A 19,348-nucleotide genomic window follows, 5' to 3' on the forward strand; every position below is an offset into this window, starting at 1 on the left:
CAGTCCGAGTTAAGGGAATGGGCGACGAATGCGCATCCAACATTGTGGAACAGCGAAACGGTCGATAGGACGGCGCAAATTCTATGGGGGATCCAGATCGTGAGAAGACGAGGCTATTACTAAAGGGAAGCAAGAAGAAGGTCAGTATAGCTGTTGGTATCATAACGGAACACATAGGACTACGAGCTCACTTATGTAAAATCGGTGTGGCAAGTGATAGCATGTGTAGGGCATGCGGGGAAGATGATGAGACGTTGGAGCATTTCCTTTGTCATTGCCCGGCTTTCGCGTCTAACAGATACCGGTACTTAGGTGGAGAAAATGAATCGCTTTCTTCAAAAAGCTATAATGTTTACTTTAAAAGTATTTACGAAGTACAGTTGAACCTCTATTATCTGGGCATCTATTAACCTGTTATGACTGTTAACCAGCATGTTGCGCTTTTGATTTTGAATCTCTATTGTACTTTACCTCTATTATCCGTTCATTGTGCTCCCTCCATTAACCTTACATTTTAATTTTTAGTTTACAGTGAATAATAAATTACATACAGTCTCTAATTGAAAACTTACCGGTCAAGGTGTTTGTTCGAAAATGGCTCCAACAACAAAGGAGAGAACTTTTTCTCGAGTTGTTCAACAGCAATTTTGTGCCATAAGTAAGAGAACATCTACAAAACATTGGTTTCGATAGGAACTACAAAGTGCTTTTGCTGCTAGATTATTGTCCAGAACACCCGGATGTAAATGTCTGATATCTGAAAACGTTGCAGTTACATTTCTTCCACCGAATTGCGCACGCTTAATTCAGCCTATGGATCAAGTGGTAATTCGAAGCTTCAAACGCAATTACCGAAAATAATTCGTCCAAAAACTTTTGGCTCTAGACAGCAGACATGATTTCATCAAGTTTTTGAATATTAAGACAGCTTTGTGGACAGCTGTTATATCTAGGGACAAGGTAACACCACAAGTTTTACGCAATGTTTGTAACAACCTGCTGTCCCAAGATGACGGAAACGCAAACAATGCAGCTGCTATACAATCAGACATTGTAATACCTACTCTATGTTCCATTCATGACCTCTCAAAGTGGATCGAGTGCGATGCTGATGTCACATCCTGTGATAGTGTATCTGATACAGACATAATACATGTGGCAAACCAAATCGAAGCGACTGGTAGTTATTCCGAAGAATCAGACGAAGAAGACTAAAAATACCCACAAACACCAACATAAGTTCAAGCAATATAGGGATGCAGTGTTCTATTGGAATTTCTTGCAAATAATAGTAAGTCCAGAATTTTCTGAGCCAGAGGTAATGCAGGTACATCGCATACAAACCAATCTACTCAAACAAAGATTACACGCACAAAAACAAACAACACTACATAAGCACTTTAAATAATAACATATAATATACATATTTGTTTTAAAACGCTTTCTATATACCAATGTATGAATATAAAATCATAGAAACTCTGTATGGTATTGGAAGAGATCAATAAACATACATAATTAATGACATTTTACAAAAAAAAAAACTATTTATATTAACCATATTTTTCGATTTCTCGTGCTAAGCTCGGTCTCGAGCGAGGCGGATAATTGAGGTTCAACTGTATTTTGGCAATGCGTTGAATTTAAGGTAAACGTAGTAGCTTCATCAGCAGCAGCACGGACTCGGAGACCGAGAGGTGGAGACCAAGAGGCGAACACAAAAAAAATAGAAAAGTAAAATCTCACATGTATGGAAATACTTTAAAAGGTCAGCTGACAAAAAATGTTCAAGGTGCATTAACTGCGGAAAGGGGTACAAAAAAAGAGGAAATACTTCAAACTTGCACAATCATTTAAAAATATACCACTCTGGCTTGGAAATGCCCCAGATTTCATCACTCTAGCTATTTCGGCGGATACTGACAATATCGCATCGACAAGCAGCAGATTGTCGATACATTCTGTAGCTTCTTACTTTAAAAGAGCCGTTTTGTATGACACAAACTCAAAGCGAAAGAATGACATTGACAAGGCTTTGACGGAAATGATAGCTAAGGATGTGCAGCCTTATAATGATGATGAAAACGAAGGTTTTGTAAACTACTGTCAGTTGTTGGATCCCCGATATAAGCTCCCAAGCAAAACACACCTAAGAGATGTGCTGATGCTTAATATGTTAAAGGAAACTTTAGAGGTAGAGAAGGTATTTCTGATATATCTGTCACAAGAAAACCATTGAATACAACTAACCACTCGCCTCAAATTATTGCAGGCACTTTGAAAGATTTTTTATGTGCTCAACAAAACTGCTTGTATTTTTACGGATAATGCCAGCTAACTGCTGAAAGCATGCGAAATATTACAAATTAGAAATTTTCCTTTGCTTTGCTCACACGTTAGATCTTATGATTCAAGATGGTTTAAAATTCGACAACGACGATTTAGAAAACCCTTGGTTATAAGTTGTAAGACCATTGTCAGATTTTTCAAGCAAAGCACCATGGTTAGGGTAAAGTGGCTCACTTAGATGTTTTCGACCATTGTGGAAGGAAAATGTCGCTAGAGACATGCCCATAGATTCCAGTTTCCCTGGAATGTGTAAGGAAGTTCCTAGTATCGCAAGCTCGTCCGCTTTACATTTCCCTGGGATATCTCTTTGTCCCCGAACCCAGAACAGGTGAATTTTGGACTGTTCAGCCATCTCGTTGAGAGATCTGCGGCAGTCGGGGGCTGTTTTTGTGTTCGGAAATACATTCTACAGGGATTTAAGGGCTGCCTGGCTGCCTTAGAAGATATATGTCAATCGTCGTTATGACAATATATCTTAGCCATTCCACCACTTCCTTAATTGCGAGTATCTCCTCTTGATACACACTGCAGCCACAATGTCCAGGGCATTAGATGTAGCATTAAATTCAGTGCATCAGGTGGTGTCGTCGTCAGTGCGGCTGTGATACACAAACAAGCTATCCTTTGGATCCGGTTGAGTATTGAACATTAGGTGGACTTTTGAAGCGCCGTCCACCAGACCACAACACCATATTGCATTATAGGTCTGACAACTGCAGTATATACTCAATGCATTACGCGCGGTCTCAACCCCCCAACTTTTACCAATGGCTCTCTTGCAGTTGTACAGGGCAAGATTTGTCTTTCTTGCCCTTTATTTTGGCAAGGAATCTACAATGGTGCCACCGTAGGCAACATGTATCTCCTGCTGAAAAGAACGCAATTGCCACGTCATCAGCATACGGGACCACTTTTACATCCTTTTCTTCCAGAGACAATAATATATTGTTAATGGCTATATCCCAAAGTAGAGTAGACAGTACATCTCCTTGAGGTGTTCCTCTGCTGACCTATCTTTTTATATCCACAGATCCCAAGTCTGATATGATGCATCTTTTAGTAAGTAAATTATTAATAAACTTTCTTACGGTAGAGTTGATGCCTAGGAACTACAACTCCTTTATGATTGACGGCGATTTTACATTATTCGAAGCACCTTCAATGTCAAGAAATTCTACCATGTAGCCGACTAGCTTGTGCTGTTTCAGTGGATTTGCTTTTACTATATGCATGCTGCTGCCGCCAGAAGCCAACTTCAGGGATCTTTGTCCCAAGATATGTTTCTATCAGTCGCTCAAGAGTCTTCAGAATTAAGGATGATAGACTAATAGGACGAAAATCTTTTGTCTTCGTTTGTTAAGGCTTTCGGAATGAAAATTACCTTCATGTCTCTCCATCTCACAGGTATATATGACATGCTGATACAAGCAAAGTATATCACCCTGAGCCAAGGAACCAGTCTATCGGACACAGATTGTAATTAAACCAGTGATACATCATCGGAGCCTGGCGGCTAAAAGGAGTCGAAACTTCTTACCGCCCAAAGCATTTTCGGCTCAGAAACATTTTCCCAATAACCATCAACGAACGCATACCAGTGAAAATGTCTTCTGGCGGTACGTTGTCCTCTGGAGAATTTCCCGGGAAATGTGTGTCAACAAGTAGTTCTAGTAGAGACCTCAGATATATCCACCACGGAGCTGCAGAATTCTAGCCAGAATTTGTTTTGGACCTTTCTCAGCTCGCCCTTATATTTTCTTAGCTCAACCTTATAGATGTCCCAGTCGTGTGGTGCTCTTGTGGCTTTCGCTCTGTTGAAGAGAGAGCAAACCACCATAGCGGGAAAAAATTTTGAAATGGCTCAAGAAGACTTTTCTTAAACATTGCTACAAGATATGTCAACAAGGTGGAACAGTTTCTACCTAATGGTCCAGGGAATATTAGCAACAAATAATGTCATCGCTACAGTTCTATTATCAGCTAAGAAAAGAGAATAGTGCTTCGCTAAAACTAATTATATATATCTCAGATTCATGCTTTCTGCCACTAATTGGAAAAACGTTTTAAGATCTGATAATGTTGGTGAACATATATCAAAATTTTACATGATTGCTTTGATAGAATCAGCCCCTCGAATTATTGCAGGTGATAATTCTGGACCACCTTGGAAAACAAGAAATTTATCAAAATTAAAAAATAACACAAATAAACTGTATAAGAAATTTAAAAAATCGGAACTACACTCAACTTCTCAAACTATTCAAAGTACAATGGGGAAAATAAGCAGGCTCATAGTAATTACTTGAATAAAATGAAATCGGACTTAAATTCCAAGCCTAAATCTTTCTACAAATTCGTTAATTCTAAGCGCCGCTTTTGTGGTTTACCTAACTTTCTTAAATATGGTTCAGTATCAGCGTACACGGATTTAGATATCTCAAACATTTTCAGCGATTTACTTATTCTGATAAACATTACGCACTCGACTATGAATATCCTTAAATTATTAGAAATTCCATTGATGTAGATTTGCCTTTGATAGATAAAGACATTATAGAGCAAAACTTAAGATCAATAAAATCTACATTTCTTGTTGGTCCGGATGGTGTACCTGCTAGCATTTTTAAACAGTCTGCCGATCAACTTTTCTATCCTTTATTGATAATGTTTAACAATTTATTAAAATCTGGATATCTACCGCTGATATGCAAAAATTCTTTTATTATGACATAGTTTAAATTTGGCAGTCGCAATGATGCCTCCTGCCGACAAGAGATAACTATGTAACTACACAGGCTGGAACTTTGAGCAACGACTTGTGTGGTGCCCATCGTTATCACGGAATGCTTAGCAGAAAGCTACCGGCCGCGTCCACAGGTTACGGATGGTGGAAAGCTCCGTTTTTATGCGGAGTAGCTGCAAATGCGGCCGCTGGCAGTCTGCGATTTTCGGGAGGAGCCAATGATACTCGAGATGACAATGCCAGTTATTGGCGCCTTCAAATAACATATGACCAACATCAGCGTCTGTTATCAGGTTTGGGGCCGCTGGAGGCAAGCGTCGGACCTTGGAGCAAGCGGCTCACGACGACGAGGGATACATTTGCGATCCCACGAAACCCATGCGGTTGGGGCGCAGGTCCAGTAACACACCCCCCGGAAAACAATGAGAATCGCTATTAGAAACAAAGGAATAGTAAAAACTAACCCCTTTAACGTTGACGACCCACGCAAACGAAAAAAGGACCAAGATTTGCGGATCTGCATCCGGAATGTCCGCAGTCTCTATAGAGAAGGTGCAGTATACGCGCTGGATGGTGTATTAGTGAAATACAAGGCAGATATTACCGCCTTACAGGAAGTGCGATGGACTAGGAATGGCGTCACAACAACACCAAATGGTGACGAACTATACTATAGCTGCCATAACACGAGGCATGAATTTGACTGTGGATTTGTGGTTAGTTGGAAACTGAAACACCTTGTCTCAAGCTTTACTCTGGTGTATGAGAGGCTAGCCACAATCCGCATAAAAGCCAAATTCTTCAAGATCAGCCTTATTGTGTCCATGCCCCGACGGAATACAAGGATATTTTCTACGAGCGCCTAGAGAGAGAATATGACCGCTACCACGCCCATGCTATTTAAATCGTGGGAGATTTTAATGCGAAGATAGTGAAGGACGACATCTTTGGTCCAACAGTCGGAAAGTTTAGCCTCCACGAGATAACGTCCGATAATGGGTTGAGGCTAACAGATTTCGCCGCGGCAAACATCAACATAAAAATATTCGCAAAACCACATGGCTGTCACCCAGTCAAAACACGAGGAACCAAGTTGATCATGTTGTGGTAGATGGAAGCCATTCATGCAGCATGTTAGATGTACGATCGATCCGTGGAGCGAATATAGATTCGGATCATTACCTTGTTGTAGCAAAGGTTCGCACCCGTTCGGCATGGCGATGAAGGTACGGTCTGACACTGCAAGGAAGCTGGATATTGAAAAGCTGAAAACGGCAACGGCATACTCCACTCAACAGCCCAACGGCGTGATGAAAGCTCTCCTCGTTCTGAAGATATAATGGCGCAGTGGGAAACCACTCCATGGAAAATGCCGCGAAATCCGTTCTAGGGTACCGGAAGCCTCCCCCACGAAACCCATGGAGTATCAAGATGCTACTGAAGCTACGAATGCGGCATATAGAGCAACCCTGCAATCAGTAGCAACGAGCCAGATGAAGGAGAAATATAGGGAGAGAGGAGAAACGTCTATTCCACAGAAAGAAAAAAGGATTGGAAAGATGTGAGTGTGAGCGCATTGAGATGTACAGAAGTCAGAATGAAGTCCGGAAATTCTACCAAAGAACTATACACAAAACCGATGGCTTTGATGCAGGAACATCCTCCTGCAATTTGTCTCTGCACATCCTCCTGCAGTTTGTCACTGAAGGAAACTGACACTGATATGGAAATAACATTTTACCCAACTGCGAGTGTCCGACGATGGCGGCGAAAAGGATACCGGAGAGCCAATCAATGATTATGGTATAGAATGTTTATCTCCTAGTCAGAATGAGGTTCAAGTAGCAGTGACCCAACTAAAGAACAACAAGGCAGCAGGAGCCGACGGGTTACCCGCTGAACTATTTAAGACCTAAGGCGACACGTTGATATGCAAGAGCTTATCTGCACAATCTGGCTAGAAGAACGCATACCCGATGATTGGAACCTCAGCATACTATGTTCCGTACACAAGAAAGGAGAAAAGACGGAATGTGCCAACTACAGAGGAATCGCATAAAGATACTATCGAGGGTACTATGTGAAAGATTAAAACCTAAAGTCAATGAGATAATTGGACCCTATCAATGCGGTCCTATACCTGCTAAATCCATCCTAGACCAGATATTCACACTGCGCCAAATCCTGGAAAGGACCAGAGAAGGTCAAATCAACACCAACCTTTTCTTTTCAAACGTTCAAAGGTATTTCGAGCCATGCCTGAGTTTGATATCCCTGCAAAATTAATAAGACTACAGGATGACACTTATACGTTTTCCTCAGTAACAATAGCGAAGAATTTCTCGTAACCACTTAATACCAAACGACAAGATTTCAGACAAGAAGACACCGTCTGTCTTCTTGTCTGAAATCTGATCTGTTTAATATCCTGCTGGTGAAGATTATACGAGATGCAGATATTTATAGATACGGCACACTACTCACAAGAGAACACATGTTACTCGTCTAAGCCGACGGCATCGATATCATGGGTCGGTCACCGGAAGTAGTAACTGCAGCCTTTGAAAGACAGTCAGTGAAAATGGGTTTGGCAGTAAATGGAGATAAGTCGAAATGGATGGTTTCAACTCCCAAAATGCCTTCTTGTACAACCAATCAGATAAAAAAAATGAGAAGGTTGGGAACTACAACGTTGAGATGGTCAGCAACTTTATCTACCTTGTCACCGCTGTAGCTAAAACGAATGACACCAGCTTTGAAATAATGCGAAGAATAATACTGGCAAACAGATGCTACTTTGGATTAAGTAAGCAGTTTAGACACAACACATAGCCAATTAGAGTAATGTAAATTGTTTCGGAGAGGCGAACCAGGGCTAAGGAAGAAAATGTGAACATTATTTTACTGTTAAGCCAAAACATTTGGATCAATAAACATTATGATCGTATATGAATTTTAATTGAACAAATACAATACAAACCAAAAATAAAACAAATATGTTTATTATTGTGGACGGGACTATTGTCCGACTATCGATAGTACAAACGTCACCTATCGATGGTTGTAAAATAACTATCGTCGACTATCAATGGCGCCGACTATCGATATTTCTCCACCTCTCATACCAATCACCATCGGATGGGGGGGTATCTTCGTTTAGTTATTGTGTTTGGAACATATTGCAATATCCATTTCTTGACAGTTGTATAATTCTAAGATGATTTAACGATGTCCGTATATCGGTCTGTCCAACCGTGTAGTTGCATTCACGATACTCAATAAAAAAATTGACTAATGCTCATGTGAAGTTTTCGGACGGGCCAAATCGGAGCATATTTGTATAGACTGAATTTTCGATATATGGTCTTGAGCCTATAAAAGACATCTTTTCTGCTCGATATCGATGAAATTCGGAACAGTGGATTGTAAAAGAAAAAGGGTCGGACTTACTACGTTTTTACTACTGCCGACTTCGATCATTCCAAACAAAACGTTTTATTTGCTATATTGTTGTATTGTACTTTTAATGAATCGGGGTTAATTGGTGATCACTTAACATCATTAAAATCTTTTGCTGTATGTAAGTGCTTCTATTTTTCTTCTAAGTAAGCGATAATATTTATTCAAGCTACAGTTTCTATGTAAGCAAAAATCTCTAAGTAGACGGTAGTCTCTAATAAATTGACATCATTGCAGTATAAACTTGCAATGAATATATATATATATATATATATATATATATATATATATATATATATATATATATATATATAATTGTTTAAATATTAATTAATGGCTTTTTTATGCCATACAATTTTCGATTTTTTACTTCTTTTCCGCCCTTTCAACTTCAAATCCAATTAATTCAAAGATTCATTCAAAAGCATGGCAACTGTGTAAATAGTTTTGGTCAATTGCAAACCGGTATTCATTGTCAACGGCCGAATTCCTCCCACAGATAGACTTTCGGTCTTTTGAGATTCCCTTAGCATTATGAGGATCATCTTTTGTTCGGGCACAGTCAGCTCATACCATAGACAATCATAGATTGCGGTAGTTACGTCGTCATTCTGAAATTCCAAAGTAATGTAGTGCACAATTTAATGTGAAGAATTCAAAACTTAACTGAGATCTCCACCAAATTGCCCATGGCACAATAGCAGTACATGATAATGAAGGATGATACTAAATAAACGGGAGCTACTGGCCACTCACCGAGAAACATTGAAACTGTATTGCCAATAATGCCCATGACAGAGGATGTCACCTGAGCAAAAATTATCCAGAAAAAGATTTTCGTATTGGTTTCGGTAAATCTGAAAAAAAATTTCAAAATGGTTTACCAGAAATTTCTACAGTTAAAAAAATGGTGCGCATTAAATAAAGTTAAATACTTATACAATACAATAGGTTAGCCAATTTTAATCTTATTTGGTTAAATTTTGATTGAAACAAGGAAAAATTGCAAATTTTTAATAAGTTTTACTAACCAAGTCTCTTTTCAACATATTAAATAATCTTATAGCAAACAACGTTTTCATTTACCCAATATAAGCATGTTGTTATGTTGAGTTCAACGCTTGCTACAGACCTATATTCTTTAAATTTATTAAAAATTCGCTCAGAATAGTTTAAGAATTTCCTCAATATGAGCATTATTGAATAAATTTAATTTAAATACAATACAATTTAAAATTGTGTTACAAATAAAATTAGGTTGACCGATTTTGTAACAGATATGATTAAATCCATTAAGTTCTCAGAAATTCCAAACCCAACTCTAATAAAGGTGCTTTTTAAACACGTTGTTGTCGGTCATCAACCGACTATAAACGTAGGATATCATAATACAAGAGCGTTTGATGTGTGACTTCACTTGGTATAGGACAATCGATCCATGTTAGAAACCCCAAGTAAAGTGCGCTTTAAAACCATTAAATGTTTATTACTAATACAAATTCTTATTTAGAAAGCCAAATCCGCCTTTTACATATTCCTTTGTCTATGGGACATTCTACATGTTTACCTGTGACCCTTTTATGTTATTGTGTGTACTGTGTTCATCATAAAAAAATGAAATAGTCATGCGCAATGTCATAAACCATTCAGAGCAATGCAGGTGCATGTGCCGCCGAAAAAAAGGCGTCAGCATCCTCACACAGGTAACAGCTGAAACCATGTAAATCATTTCCGTGTCTCACAAACAGTCTGATGTACGCATTCGCCAAGAAAAATCGTGCGCGGTAACAAGAAAAAAAAAATGAAAAGTGCAAAAATATGAAATAAAATGACCCAAGGTGAATTTGGCGAGTTTCGATATCTATCTCTTCTTTCTGTTCAAAAAATGTTTTTCTTTCTTGTCTCAGAACACAATTGCAGGAAGAAATTAAATATGCTGCAAGGGTTTAGTGGAAATTAGTTCTCATCGCTACTGCTCAGAAGTAGTTATAATAATTAATTTTGGTAGTTCATAACGAAAACTGCTTTTATTTTTATTGAAAACAAAATATCTAATTTAACTGTTTCAATGAACTACTGGTGGTTTTTTCAATGACTTTAATCAAAACACAAACTTTAAGGTCATTGGCAAAATGGCTATTATCAAAATCGCAAAAAAGCCATAAATTAGATACATTTGTAAAATCCCAAGAGAAAACTAAAAATATTTTTTGTCTTATAATAAAAACACATACAATTTACAGCGGTCAAAAAAAGTATTCATCATTCAATGTTTTTTTTTTAATAAGTCTACAAAAGACAATTGGAATAAAAACATATTAAACTAATGATGCAGTAGTGCTTGTGTGATATATATGTACACAATTTCATTGTTTTTAAAGAAAAAAATACTATTTATTGGAACAAAAAGGGCCATTTTACAGCTGAACACAAAAAATTAAACAAAAAAAGTATTCATCATTGCAAAAAAACAAAAAAATAAATAACAAAATTTAAAAAAATTAATACTTTGTTATTCGACCACCGCGTCTTATAACTTCTTTTAAACGGTTTGACATCGATTGGACTAATTTAGCGGTTATATTTTGGTCTATATTAGTCCATTCCTCCATTATCACCTGTTGCATTTGACTCTTGCTCGAAAAATTGCGCGTTCTCAATTTGCGTTCGAGATGTTCCCAAAGATGTTCAATTGGGTTCAAGTCGGGACTTTGAGGAGGAGTTTTAATGACTTTGGGGCAGTTATACAGCATCCACATCTTGGTATTTAAAGCAGAATGTTTGGGGTCATTATCTTGATAATATTGAAAGTTATTACCAAGCCCAAGTTTTACAGCACTATCTTTTAAATTCCTCTTTAAAATGTCAATGTAATACTTATGATCCATTACTCCATTAATAATTTCAAGATTTCCCGCTCCTGAAGCCGCCATACACCCCCAAACCATTAAACCACCTCCACCATGTTTTACAGTAGCAACTGTGTTTCGTTCTTCAAGCTCTGTATTTGGTTTTCTGTACACTATGACCTTTCCATCGCACCCAAAAAGATTAAATTTGCTCTCGTCTGCAAAAATGACTGTTTTCCAAAATGATTCGGGCTGTTTTACATACATTTTTGCGAAGTTTAGCCTTTTCACTCGGTTTATTTTATTTATAAAGGGCTTCTTACGTGCAGTTCTTCCTCTGTAACTATGCCTTTTGAGTGTATTTCGAATTGTTTGTGTAGTAACTTCCTTCCCTAAATATTCCATAGTGTTTTTACGAAGAATGGTCGCATTTGTCTTCGGAGTTTTCTGAACTTGCCGCACTAGCCAACGCACATCTCCAATTGAAAGTGCTTTTGGTCGACCAGATCTTGGTTTATTGTCAACAGATTTCGTTTCTGTCCACTTTCTGATGATGGATTGTATAGTAGATCGTGGTCTATTTAATATTTCACTGATAGTTTTTTGAGTTAAACCATTCCTGTGGTGTTTTATTATCAAAACTTTTACCTCATCAGAAACCTCGTTTTGCTTACGACCCATTTTGACAAAAACTATATTTTCAATGAAATTAAATATTTGCTGTCAAGGGCAAAGCCTCCTTTACTAAATAAAACAGAAAAGGGGGATTCCCAAATAATATTTGAATTTGACTTTGATGATAGCACATCAATGATGAATACTTTTTTTGTTCTGTTTTTGGTGTTATTATATAAAATTGCATTTTTTGCGCTAATTAAATTTATTTTTTGAATTTATTTTAAAACATATTACGAAAAATAAACTATTGCATAAAACTGCATTATTTGTTTACTTTAAATTTTCTTCAATTACCCAAAATAAGTGAATTTATTATCAATTTTGCTAATGATGAATACTTTTTTTGACCGCTGTATTCAAGAAGTGCACACCGATTCGGATCATTGCCTTTTTGACCTTGAGAAACGCAAGATACGACACTGTGCGAAAACTGGACGTTCATTTACTTGGGTATCAAAAGCATGTGCGACATGTCGGTAAAAACACATGTCGGAAGGTTGACGAAACCGTGGACTTCATGAGTCGGGGAAATAAAATGGTCTAATCCAGGAAACAAATCTGACCAATACCTGCATCTTGCACAGTTGTCAATGCCACTGTGTGCTACGAAAGGATCGCACACTAAGTGGACGTGGGGCAATGGCTTTCTAAATCCAGTTTAAAAAAACTCTCAAAGGCGTTTGCAGCTGAAGACCCCTACACTCAAGGAAATTTGTTTGTAAAAACAGCACAAATGTTTGCTGAAACAACATTAAAGAAAATGCGACAGCAGTGTCAATAGTTCAAAATTTTGTACGTTACATCTTGTCTTTTGTTATTAGAGATACAAAGCGTACATTTTGTTTTAATTTCTAACAAATGTTGATTTTTGTTAACAATTTCAATTTATCACCTGTCACGATGTCATAGACAGGTTTCGAAGCACCGTGATCATATTTTTGGAACATTTCTTTCGACCAATCAACACGAGCTTTTTTTGGGCGATTGATAAATTGTATGGGATCCAACGCGAACAAATTTTTGACGGTCTAATGTTCATGCAATATTAAATGTATGCTGGTCTCACTAATGCCTAATTTCAGCATCAATGATTTTTGGAACAACAACTGATTTTTGACGACCTTCAAGACGGTCTTGCAATTTCAACAACAACTGGTTTTTGACGATCTTCAATAAATTCGTCTTGGAGTGAACTGCGACCTCTGTTGAATTTACCACACCATCGACAAACACTGGTCCTTGATGGAGCCTCATCGCCAAAAATTGAATTAAGTTCATCGATGCACTGTTGTTTGAGTTAATCCACATCGAAAGTTGTAAAAAATAATCGAACGAAAATGTTCTATTCTATTTTTTGGGCGAGATGAATCTTGTAATTTACTGTAAACAACACAAATAGCGCTCGTATATCAAAACGTTCTGAGTACGTATAACCTCAAAAATGTCAAGCTTTACGATGGAGCAGTCAGTTGGCAGATTGCAACATAAGAGTTGTCAAATCCCGAAATACAAAAGGCAACCTTAAGCACCCGTTTAGATGGACATATCTCGTTCAATTTCACTTAAAAAGCATCTACAATATATCCTCTTTACAAACAAGACTGTAGTATGGCCAGCGAGTTGGAAACAGATTTCAGTCCTTAGGTCATCAATGCAAACCTCCAGATGAACACTGAGCTCTAGCTTTGATCCATATGTTGAGCATGATCTTTCAGATGGCAATAACAGAGTTTTTTCAATTAAAAACTGTGCCGCTGGCAGCAATGCCTTACACTCGACCTCAAGTGGGCGAGTCAAGTATGGCTTCCTATCGTTGCCTCGATTATACCACCATGGTATGAGTATGACATGCTCCTATCCTCTATCCATTCTGCTATCACCTTAAAGCAGTGGCTGGCTCACACTTAATCATTATTTTGACCTTGTCGGGTATCGATTTTGTTCTATTGTGGAAACGTGGTGCGTCAAATTGGTCCACCTTCGTCTTTCTCGTGAAGAGGCATTTTACAGTTTTGGGTGGTTTAGTTTAAACGGGACCGTAGGAGCTGCAGTGACGAACACGGTTGTGGTAGACCTGTCAATTTTTCCACGCCATAAATTATTAAGGTCATAGCATATTAACGGAGGTCATAGCATATTAACGGAAAATTCGATGACGATAAAGATGTGAAGGTTGATGGGTAATTTGGGGGGCTATACAGTTCGTACTACAAACCCGCGTATATTCCGAAGTTATTACCAAAATCCTTCGATTAAGGGAAATATCTTTAATCGTTTTTATTCTCTTTGTGTATGGATGATAGAAACGTTCACAACCCAGAGAGAAACTGCAAAATTTTATCCAGAATTTGTTCGGGCCTCTTTTAAGCTCGCTCTTGTAACTTCTTAACTCAGCCCCCCCGTCCTGTGGTGCCCTAGTGACATTCGTTCTTATTGAAAAGACTGAAAGCATGGGCACTTCTGCAGAATTCGCACCAAGGCTAAAGCTAATGTAACAATAATGTCGGTATCAAATGGAGTGTCTTAGTGAGAGGGCCGGCGGCCAAGGCACTTGCTAAAATATATATCACTTTGTCGTGTCGATTCTGTAATCGAATCATCCTAGCACACCCATATAAACTCGATGAGGATCGGTATCTCCACTTGCAAATATGTGGCTACTACTACTCCTACGACATGATTGAAGAATATAAGACTTCCCGGTCATATATAAATCCGCTGTAGAAGAACATTGGTTCCCGAAGAAGTAGCAAAGGCATTGACTATATGAAAAAGGTTGACAACTCCCTGATACGGCGAAGTGATGGTGTTAGATTGATCCATCTCTACAAGCGTTCAACTAACGATTTGCATTTCCACGGCACCAATAGGCGCCCAAGAACTTTTTTAGTACATACTTTCACAAGGAAGTTAATATTAAAGTGCAAATAATGAATGGTTTGTGGTTGTATCATCTAATAACAAGTGCTCATTCTATCTAATTACATGGGATGTATTGTAATTAAAGGCTTATTTCGTTTATCACAAAGCCAAGGAAAATCACTAGTCTCAAAAGTACAATAGATGGTTAATATTGCGTAAGGTTTAGAAATCATTATTTCTTAGGGATGACATATTGAACTAAGAGTATAAGAAAAAAGTATCTTCAATTTGTAAAATCCGTTATTGGGTATGAAATAGTTTTGGACATTTTTATCTCTTACAGATTTCCAAAACAGCTTCCAAAGTCCAGAAATGGGCAATTTCAGTTAAAATACAATATCTAAGATCACTGGAAATGGGCAATCTTTAAAAGTAAAATAAATTTTGCATGTAGTAAATTACTTGAAATATTTTTTAAAGTAGTCGAAAATTAAAATTTCAAAATCTTTGCCAAGATTTAGATTTAGATGTGGGGTACATTATCTGTGCAATTGTTGTCATACGGTTTTGAACTTTCATCTTTTGTTTTGTAGTTTTCGATTCCACATTTTCAATTAACAATACTTACTTCAAATATCTCTGATGCCATTGAAATATATCACGCAATGTGGTTTCAGTTTTTGTCCGGTCCCTGGAGTATTGACGCAATATATCATCCAGATCATTAAATTTACACTTAAGTATATCTTTCATCAATGTTGTGTGTGCAACCATCAGAAAGAAGGCAGTGTCTGCGGCAAAATTACCAAATCCCGATAGAACCACACAAAGAGCATTGAAAGCTTGCAACAAAAAAAAGCCCAAAATGGTATTCTTATCAATTCCAGGAAGCTGTAGCTCAAATATGAACATCTTTTGATTTAAAATCAGATAGTAATACACGGGTACTGAAATCAAAGCTATGGTTAAGATGGCATAGATTTTGAATATGACCAAAAGAATGGACTTTAAGGTTTTCACGGCTTTATTCAGTTGCTCCACATAGCGTTGACTCTTATTCTCATATTCACTGTACATGAATTCGATTTCAGAGGCGATATATCTCATCATGCCTTGATTACTAATAGCACAAATTAGTTTTGAGAAGCCCTATTGATGAAATGAAACGATGTTATTTTCTCTTTCAATCTACCAAAAGTGGTTGCACCAACCTGGATGCCAGTACCCACAATACACAAACTTTGCATGACCACCGTATAGTGTTTTTCCTTTACAACTCCCACGTATACGGTATAAAAGTTAAGGGCGAAAAATGAGTTTACTGCCAGCGTAACAATGACTGTCATTGGCCCAATGCGATAATCGTGCCGAAAAACATTGGCTCCCACCGAAGTAGCAAAAAGTTTGACTATGTCAAAAAGTTTAAGAAAACGTTGATACGGTGATATGATGTTTCTAGAATTAGCCATCTTAGCGACCGTTGAACTAATGATTTGTAATTAAAAGACAACAATGGGCGCAACTCACGAAGAACTTTCATAAAGTGTTCCTATGCTTGAGACCAAGTTGTAGACAATCAAAGGCACATATCCTTTGATCTTTCTTAGAAGATAATTAAAATTGCATTAGCGTAAATGGTTAATTGCAAGAAATCGGTTAAAACGTTTACCATGCTTCATGGGGGAGGTGCACAGTGGTGATTGATTTTTTTCCTTACCCTCCCTCGTGGGTTGAGGTTCTACTATTTTAGTCATTCCGTTTGTAAGCATTTAAAAGAAAAAAATGTTAGCTTTGAAATATTGGCCTAGGGTGAAGACTTTGACAGCCATGACATTTTAATTCGATCTGACGCGGTAGTCTGATAACCATATCTCATTTCAAGAAATCTCCAAAGTAGAACCCATTTGGTAATTCTCTGCATTCAAATTGCAATCAAGGAAAAAGGATCAGAATATTTTATGATTTGAAGAAAATTCCGAAGCCGAACCCATGTTTCCAAGATAATTCTCGGTATTTGGTGGGATCAGGGAGGAGTTTTGTATTATTATTATTATTTATTTGTCTTCTTTTTTAATTGGCTAAGTATTTGTTCCACTAGCCGATCGCAGAATAGCGTTCCATGCGCCTCGATCTTCTGCGCTCATTTTATAATCTTCGACACCATGTTTCGAGGTGTCTCCCACCACTTGATCTTTCCATCGGGCTTTTCGTGTCCTGGTTTGTGTACCAACGTGTTTGCCTTCAAAAGACTTCTTTGCTGGAGCTTCTTCATCCATTCTGACAACATGACCTAGCCAACGCGGCCGTTGTATTTTGATACATGTAGGTTAGGTTGAAAAGAAGTTGCGGATATTAATCCGTCCCATGCCACTATGGACATACACCTAAGCCAGTAATCGGGTTATTGTGCGCTCTAAGTACTAAAAAAAGTAACATCGAAAAAAATCAATGTTAGGAATTCCGTGCTACTTACAAAACACTTAATTGTTTTCCATGCCACCGCCCCTAAGTTGGTTCTTATCTGGTAATTGTGACCCCACATAAGTGCCGGTATCTGTTAGACGCGAAAGCCGGTCAATGACATAGGAGATGCTCAAAGGCCTCATCATCTTCCACGTGTAACTAGATAGAAGATTCATACGACGCCTATATTATCCATTAACGCAAACTGATCCATATATTTTACCAAGAATCTTTCTCTCAAACACTCCAAGCACTACCACTTCTGCTTTCACAAGTACCCATGCCTCAGAACAATACGTGTAGTATCAATCCCTTGTATAGTGTAATCTTCGTATATTGAGAGGTGACCTTGTTTCTAAACTGCTTACTTAGTCCAAAGTAGCATCTGTATGCCAGTATTATTATTATTCGCTCTATCTCGAAACTGTTGCCATTCGTTTCGGTTACGGCAGTGCCAAGGTAGATAAAGTTGTTGACTATCTCAAAGTTGTGTTTCCCAAGTTTTTACCATTTTCTTTATCTGCTTGGTGTCGCAAGGCGTTTTAAAAGTTGAAACCATCCATTTTGTCGACTCTTAATTTAATACCAGTCCCATTTTCACTGACTCTCTTTCGATTTTTTCAAAGGCTGCATTTACTACTTCCGGTGACCGGCCTATGATATCGATGACGTCAGCATAGGCAAGTACCTTCTGTTGTCTTGTAAGTAGTGTGCCATATCTATTCACATCTGCATCTGGTATAATCTTCTCCAGCAGGAAATTAAAGAGATCTGTCTCCTTGTCTGAAATCGCGTTTGGTATTAAATGGTTCGGAGAGATTCCTATTCTTACTGAGGAACGTGTATTAGCAAGTATCATCCTGCAGTCTTAGTAATTTTGCAGGGATGCCCAACCCAGACATGGCTTGTCCGGTTTAAAATGCACTACTTGAACCTAACAACTCTCCGAACTTGATGGCCTATTAAGGGAACATGATTTAGCTAATCCTGTCATAATGGGCGACTTATATACTAGAATTGGGACAATGCAGAATGAAATTAATGATAGTTTTAAGTCAAACTTTTATGCTGGATTAGAGGAAAGAAGATCAAAAGATTTCGAAACAAGAGACTTCATTGACCTCTGTTATGATTTCGGCTTACTAATTGCCAACGGCATGACGAAAGAGACAAACTAGGAAAATATACCTTCGTGAGTACAGTCGGAACCTCCGTAAATGACATTTGTGCGGTGTCCCAAGAACTTTTGTCCCAAATATACTTTTTCAGTACTGAAAGCCAAACCTGGTCGGAGAGGAAAAGCTCTGATAAAAATAATACACTGTTCCCAAAATTAAAATGGAATGAACGTAAATTTCTCATGGACAAAAACAAAGTACATGACCTTGTCGAAACTCAAAAACAATCAGTACCTTTTACCTTCACTGATATCGGAAAGTTGATAACAGACGCAAATAAGGCTTGCTCAAAAGGCTTTATAAATTTCTCCAGAACTGAGAGATGGTTTAATATAAAATGTTGTAAGGCAAGAGAAGCATAATTTAAAAGCCTGAACCAATTTAAACATGAAGGCTCTATTGAAAGCAAAAATCGATATTTAGAGAGCACAAGGAAATATGTAGATCTTCAAAACATATCAAATTCAACTAGAGAAAAAAAGACAACATTAAAGACTCGAAAGATTGGTGGGAGATTGTTAAAGCAATCCGAAATTATGAAACTCCAAATAATATCTGTGTAACTCCAAATTTAACATCGGCAGAATTTAAATTAAATGTTCAACAGTTGCTTAATCAGCCGCAGCTATCCCCAGACACACACTATGCGCATATGTACTGGATTGATTTGGATAAGGATATTAATCTACGTGTGGTTAAAGGAGCCCTGCCAAAAGCGAAGTTGAATACGGCAACCGGATAGGAGCATATAATATACGAATTTTTTT

The 19,348-nt window shown here is 37.8% G+C and overlaps 2 protein-coding genes across 7 annotated transcripts in view; one reads left to right on the top strand and one right to left on the bottom strand.

The window, feature by feature from the left end:
* The window catches only part of LOC106082505 (klarsicht protein), an 841,622-nt gene that overhangs the window by 181,777 nt on the left and 640,497 nt on the right, over positions 1–19,348 (top strand). The gene's annotated exons all lie outside the window — the stretch shown is intronic.
* Positions 8,878–16,409, bottom strand: LOC106089621 (odorant receptor 67d). Its single transcript, XM_013255529.2, has 4 exons — positions 16,152–16,409; positions 15,569–16,089; positions 9,219–9,408; positions 8,878–9,162 (listed from the first exon to the last, which is right to left on the bottom strand). Exons 1-4 carry the CDS (start codon positions 16,407–16,409, stop codon positions 8,953–8,955), a joined length of 1,179 nt encoding a protein of 392 aa, XP_013110983.1. The 3' UTR covers positions 8,878–8,952.

Source organism: Stomoxys calcitrans, chromosome 1 (genome assembly GCF_963082655.1).
Source record: "Stomoxys calcitrans chromosome 1, idStoCalc2.1, whole genome shotgun sequence".
Lineage (NCBI taxonomy): Eukaryota > Metazoa > Arthropoda > Insecta > Diptera > Muscidae > Stomoxys > Stomoxys calcitrans.

What these genes read in the sequence shown, in the direction of transcription:
- LOC106089621 (XM_013255529.2), bottom strand. Translation starts at nt 16,409, where the DNA reads ATGGCTAATTCTAGAAACATCATATCACCGTATCAACGTTTTCTTAAA. An exon ending in TTGTGGGTACTGGCATCCAG is followed by an intron (nt 16,090 to 16,151) that starts GTTGGTGCAACC and finishes TTTCATCAATAG; the next exon opens with GGCTTCTCAAAACTAATTTG. An exon ending in GCAATTTGGTGGAGATCTCA is followed by an intron (nt 9,163 to 9,218) that starts GTTAAGTTTTGA and finishes TTGGAATTTCAG; the next exon opens with AATGACGACGTAACTACCGC.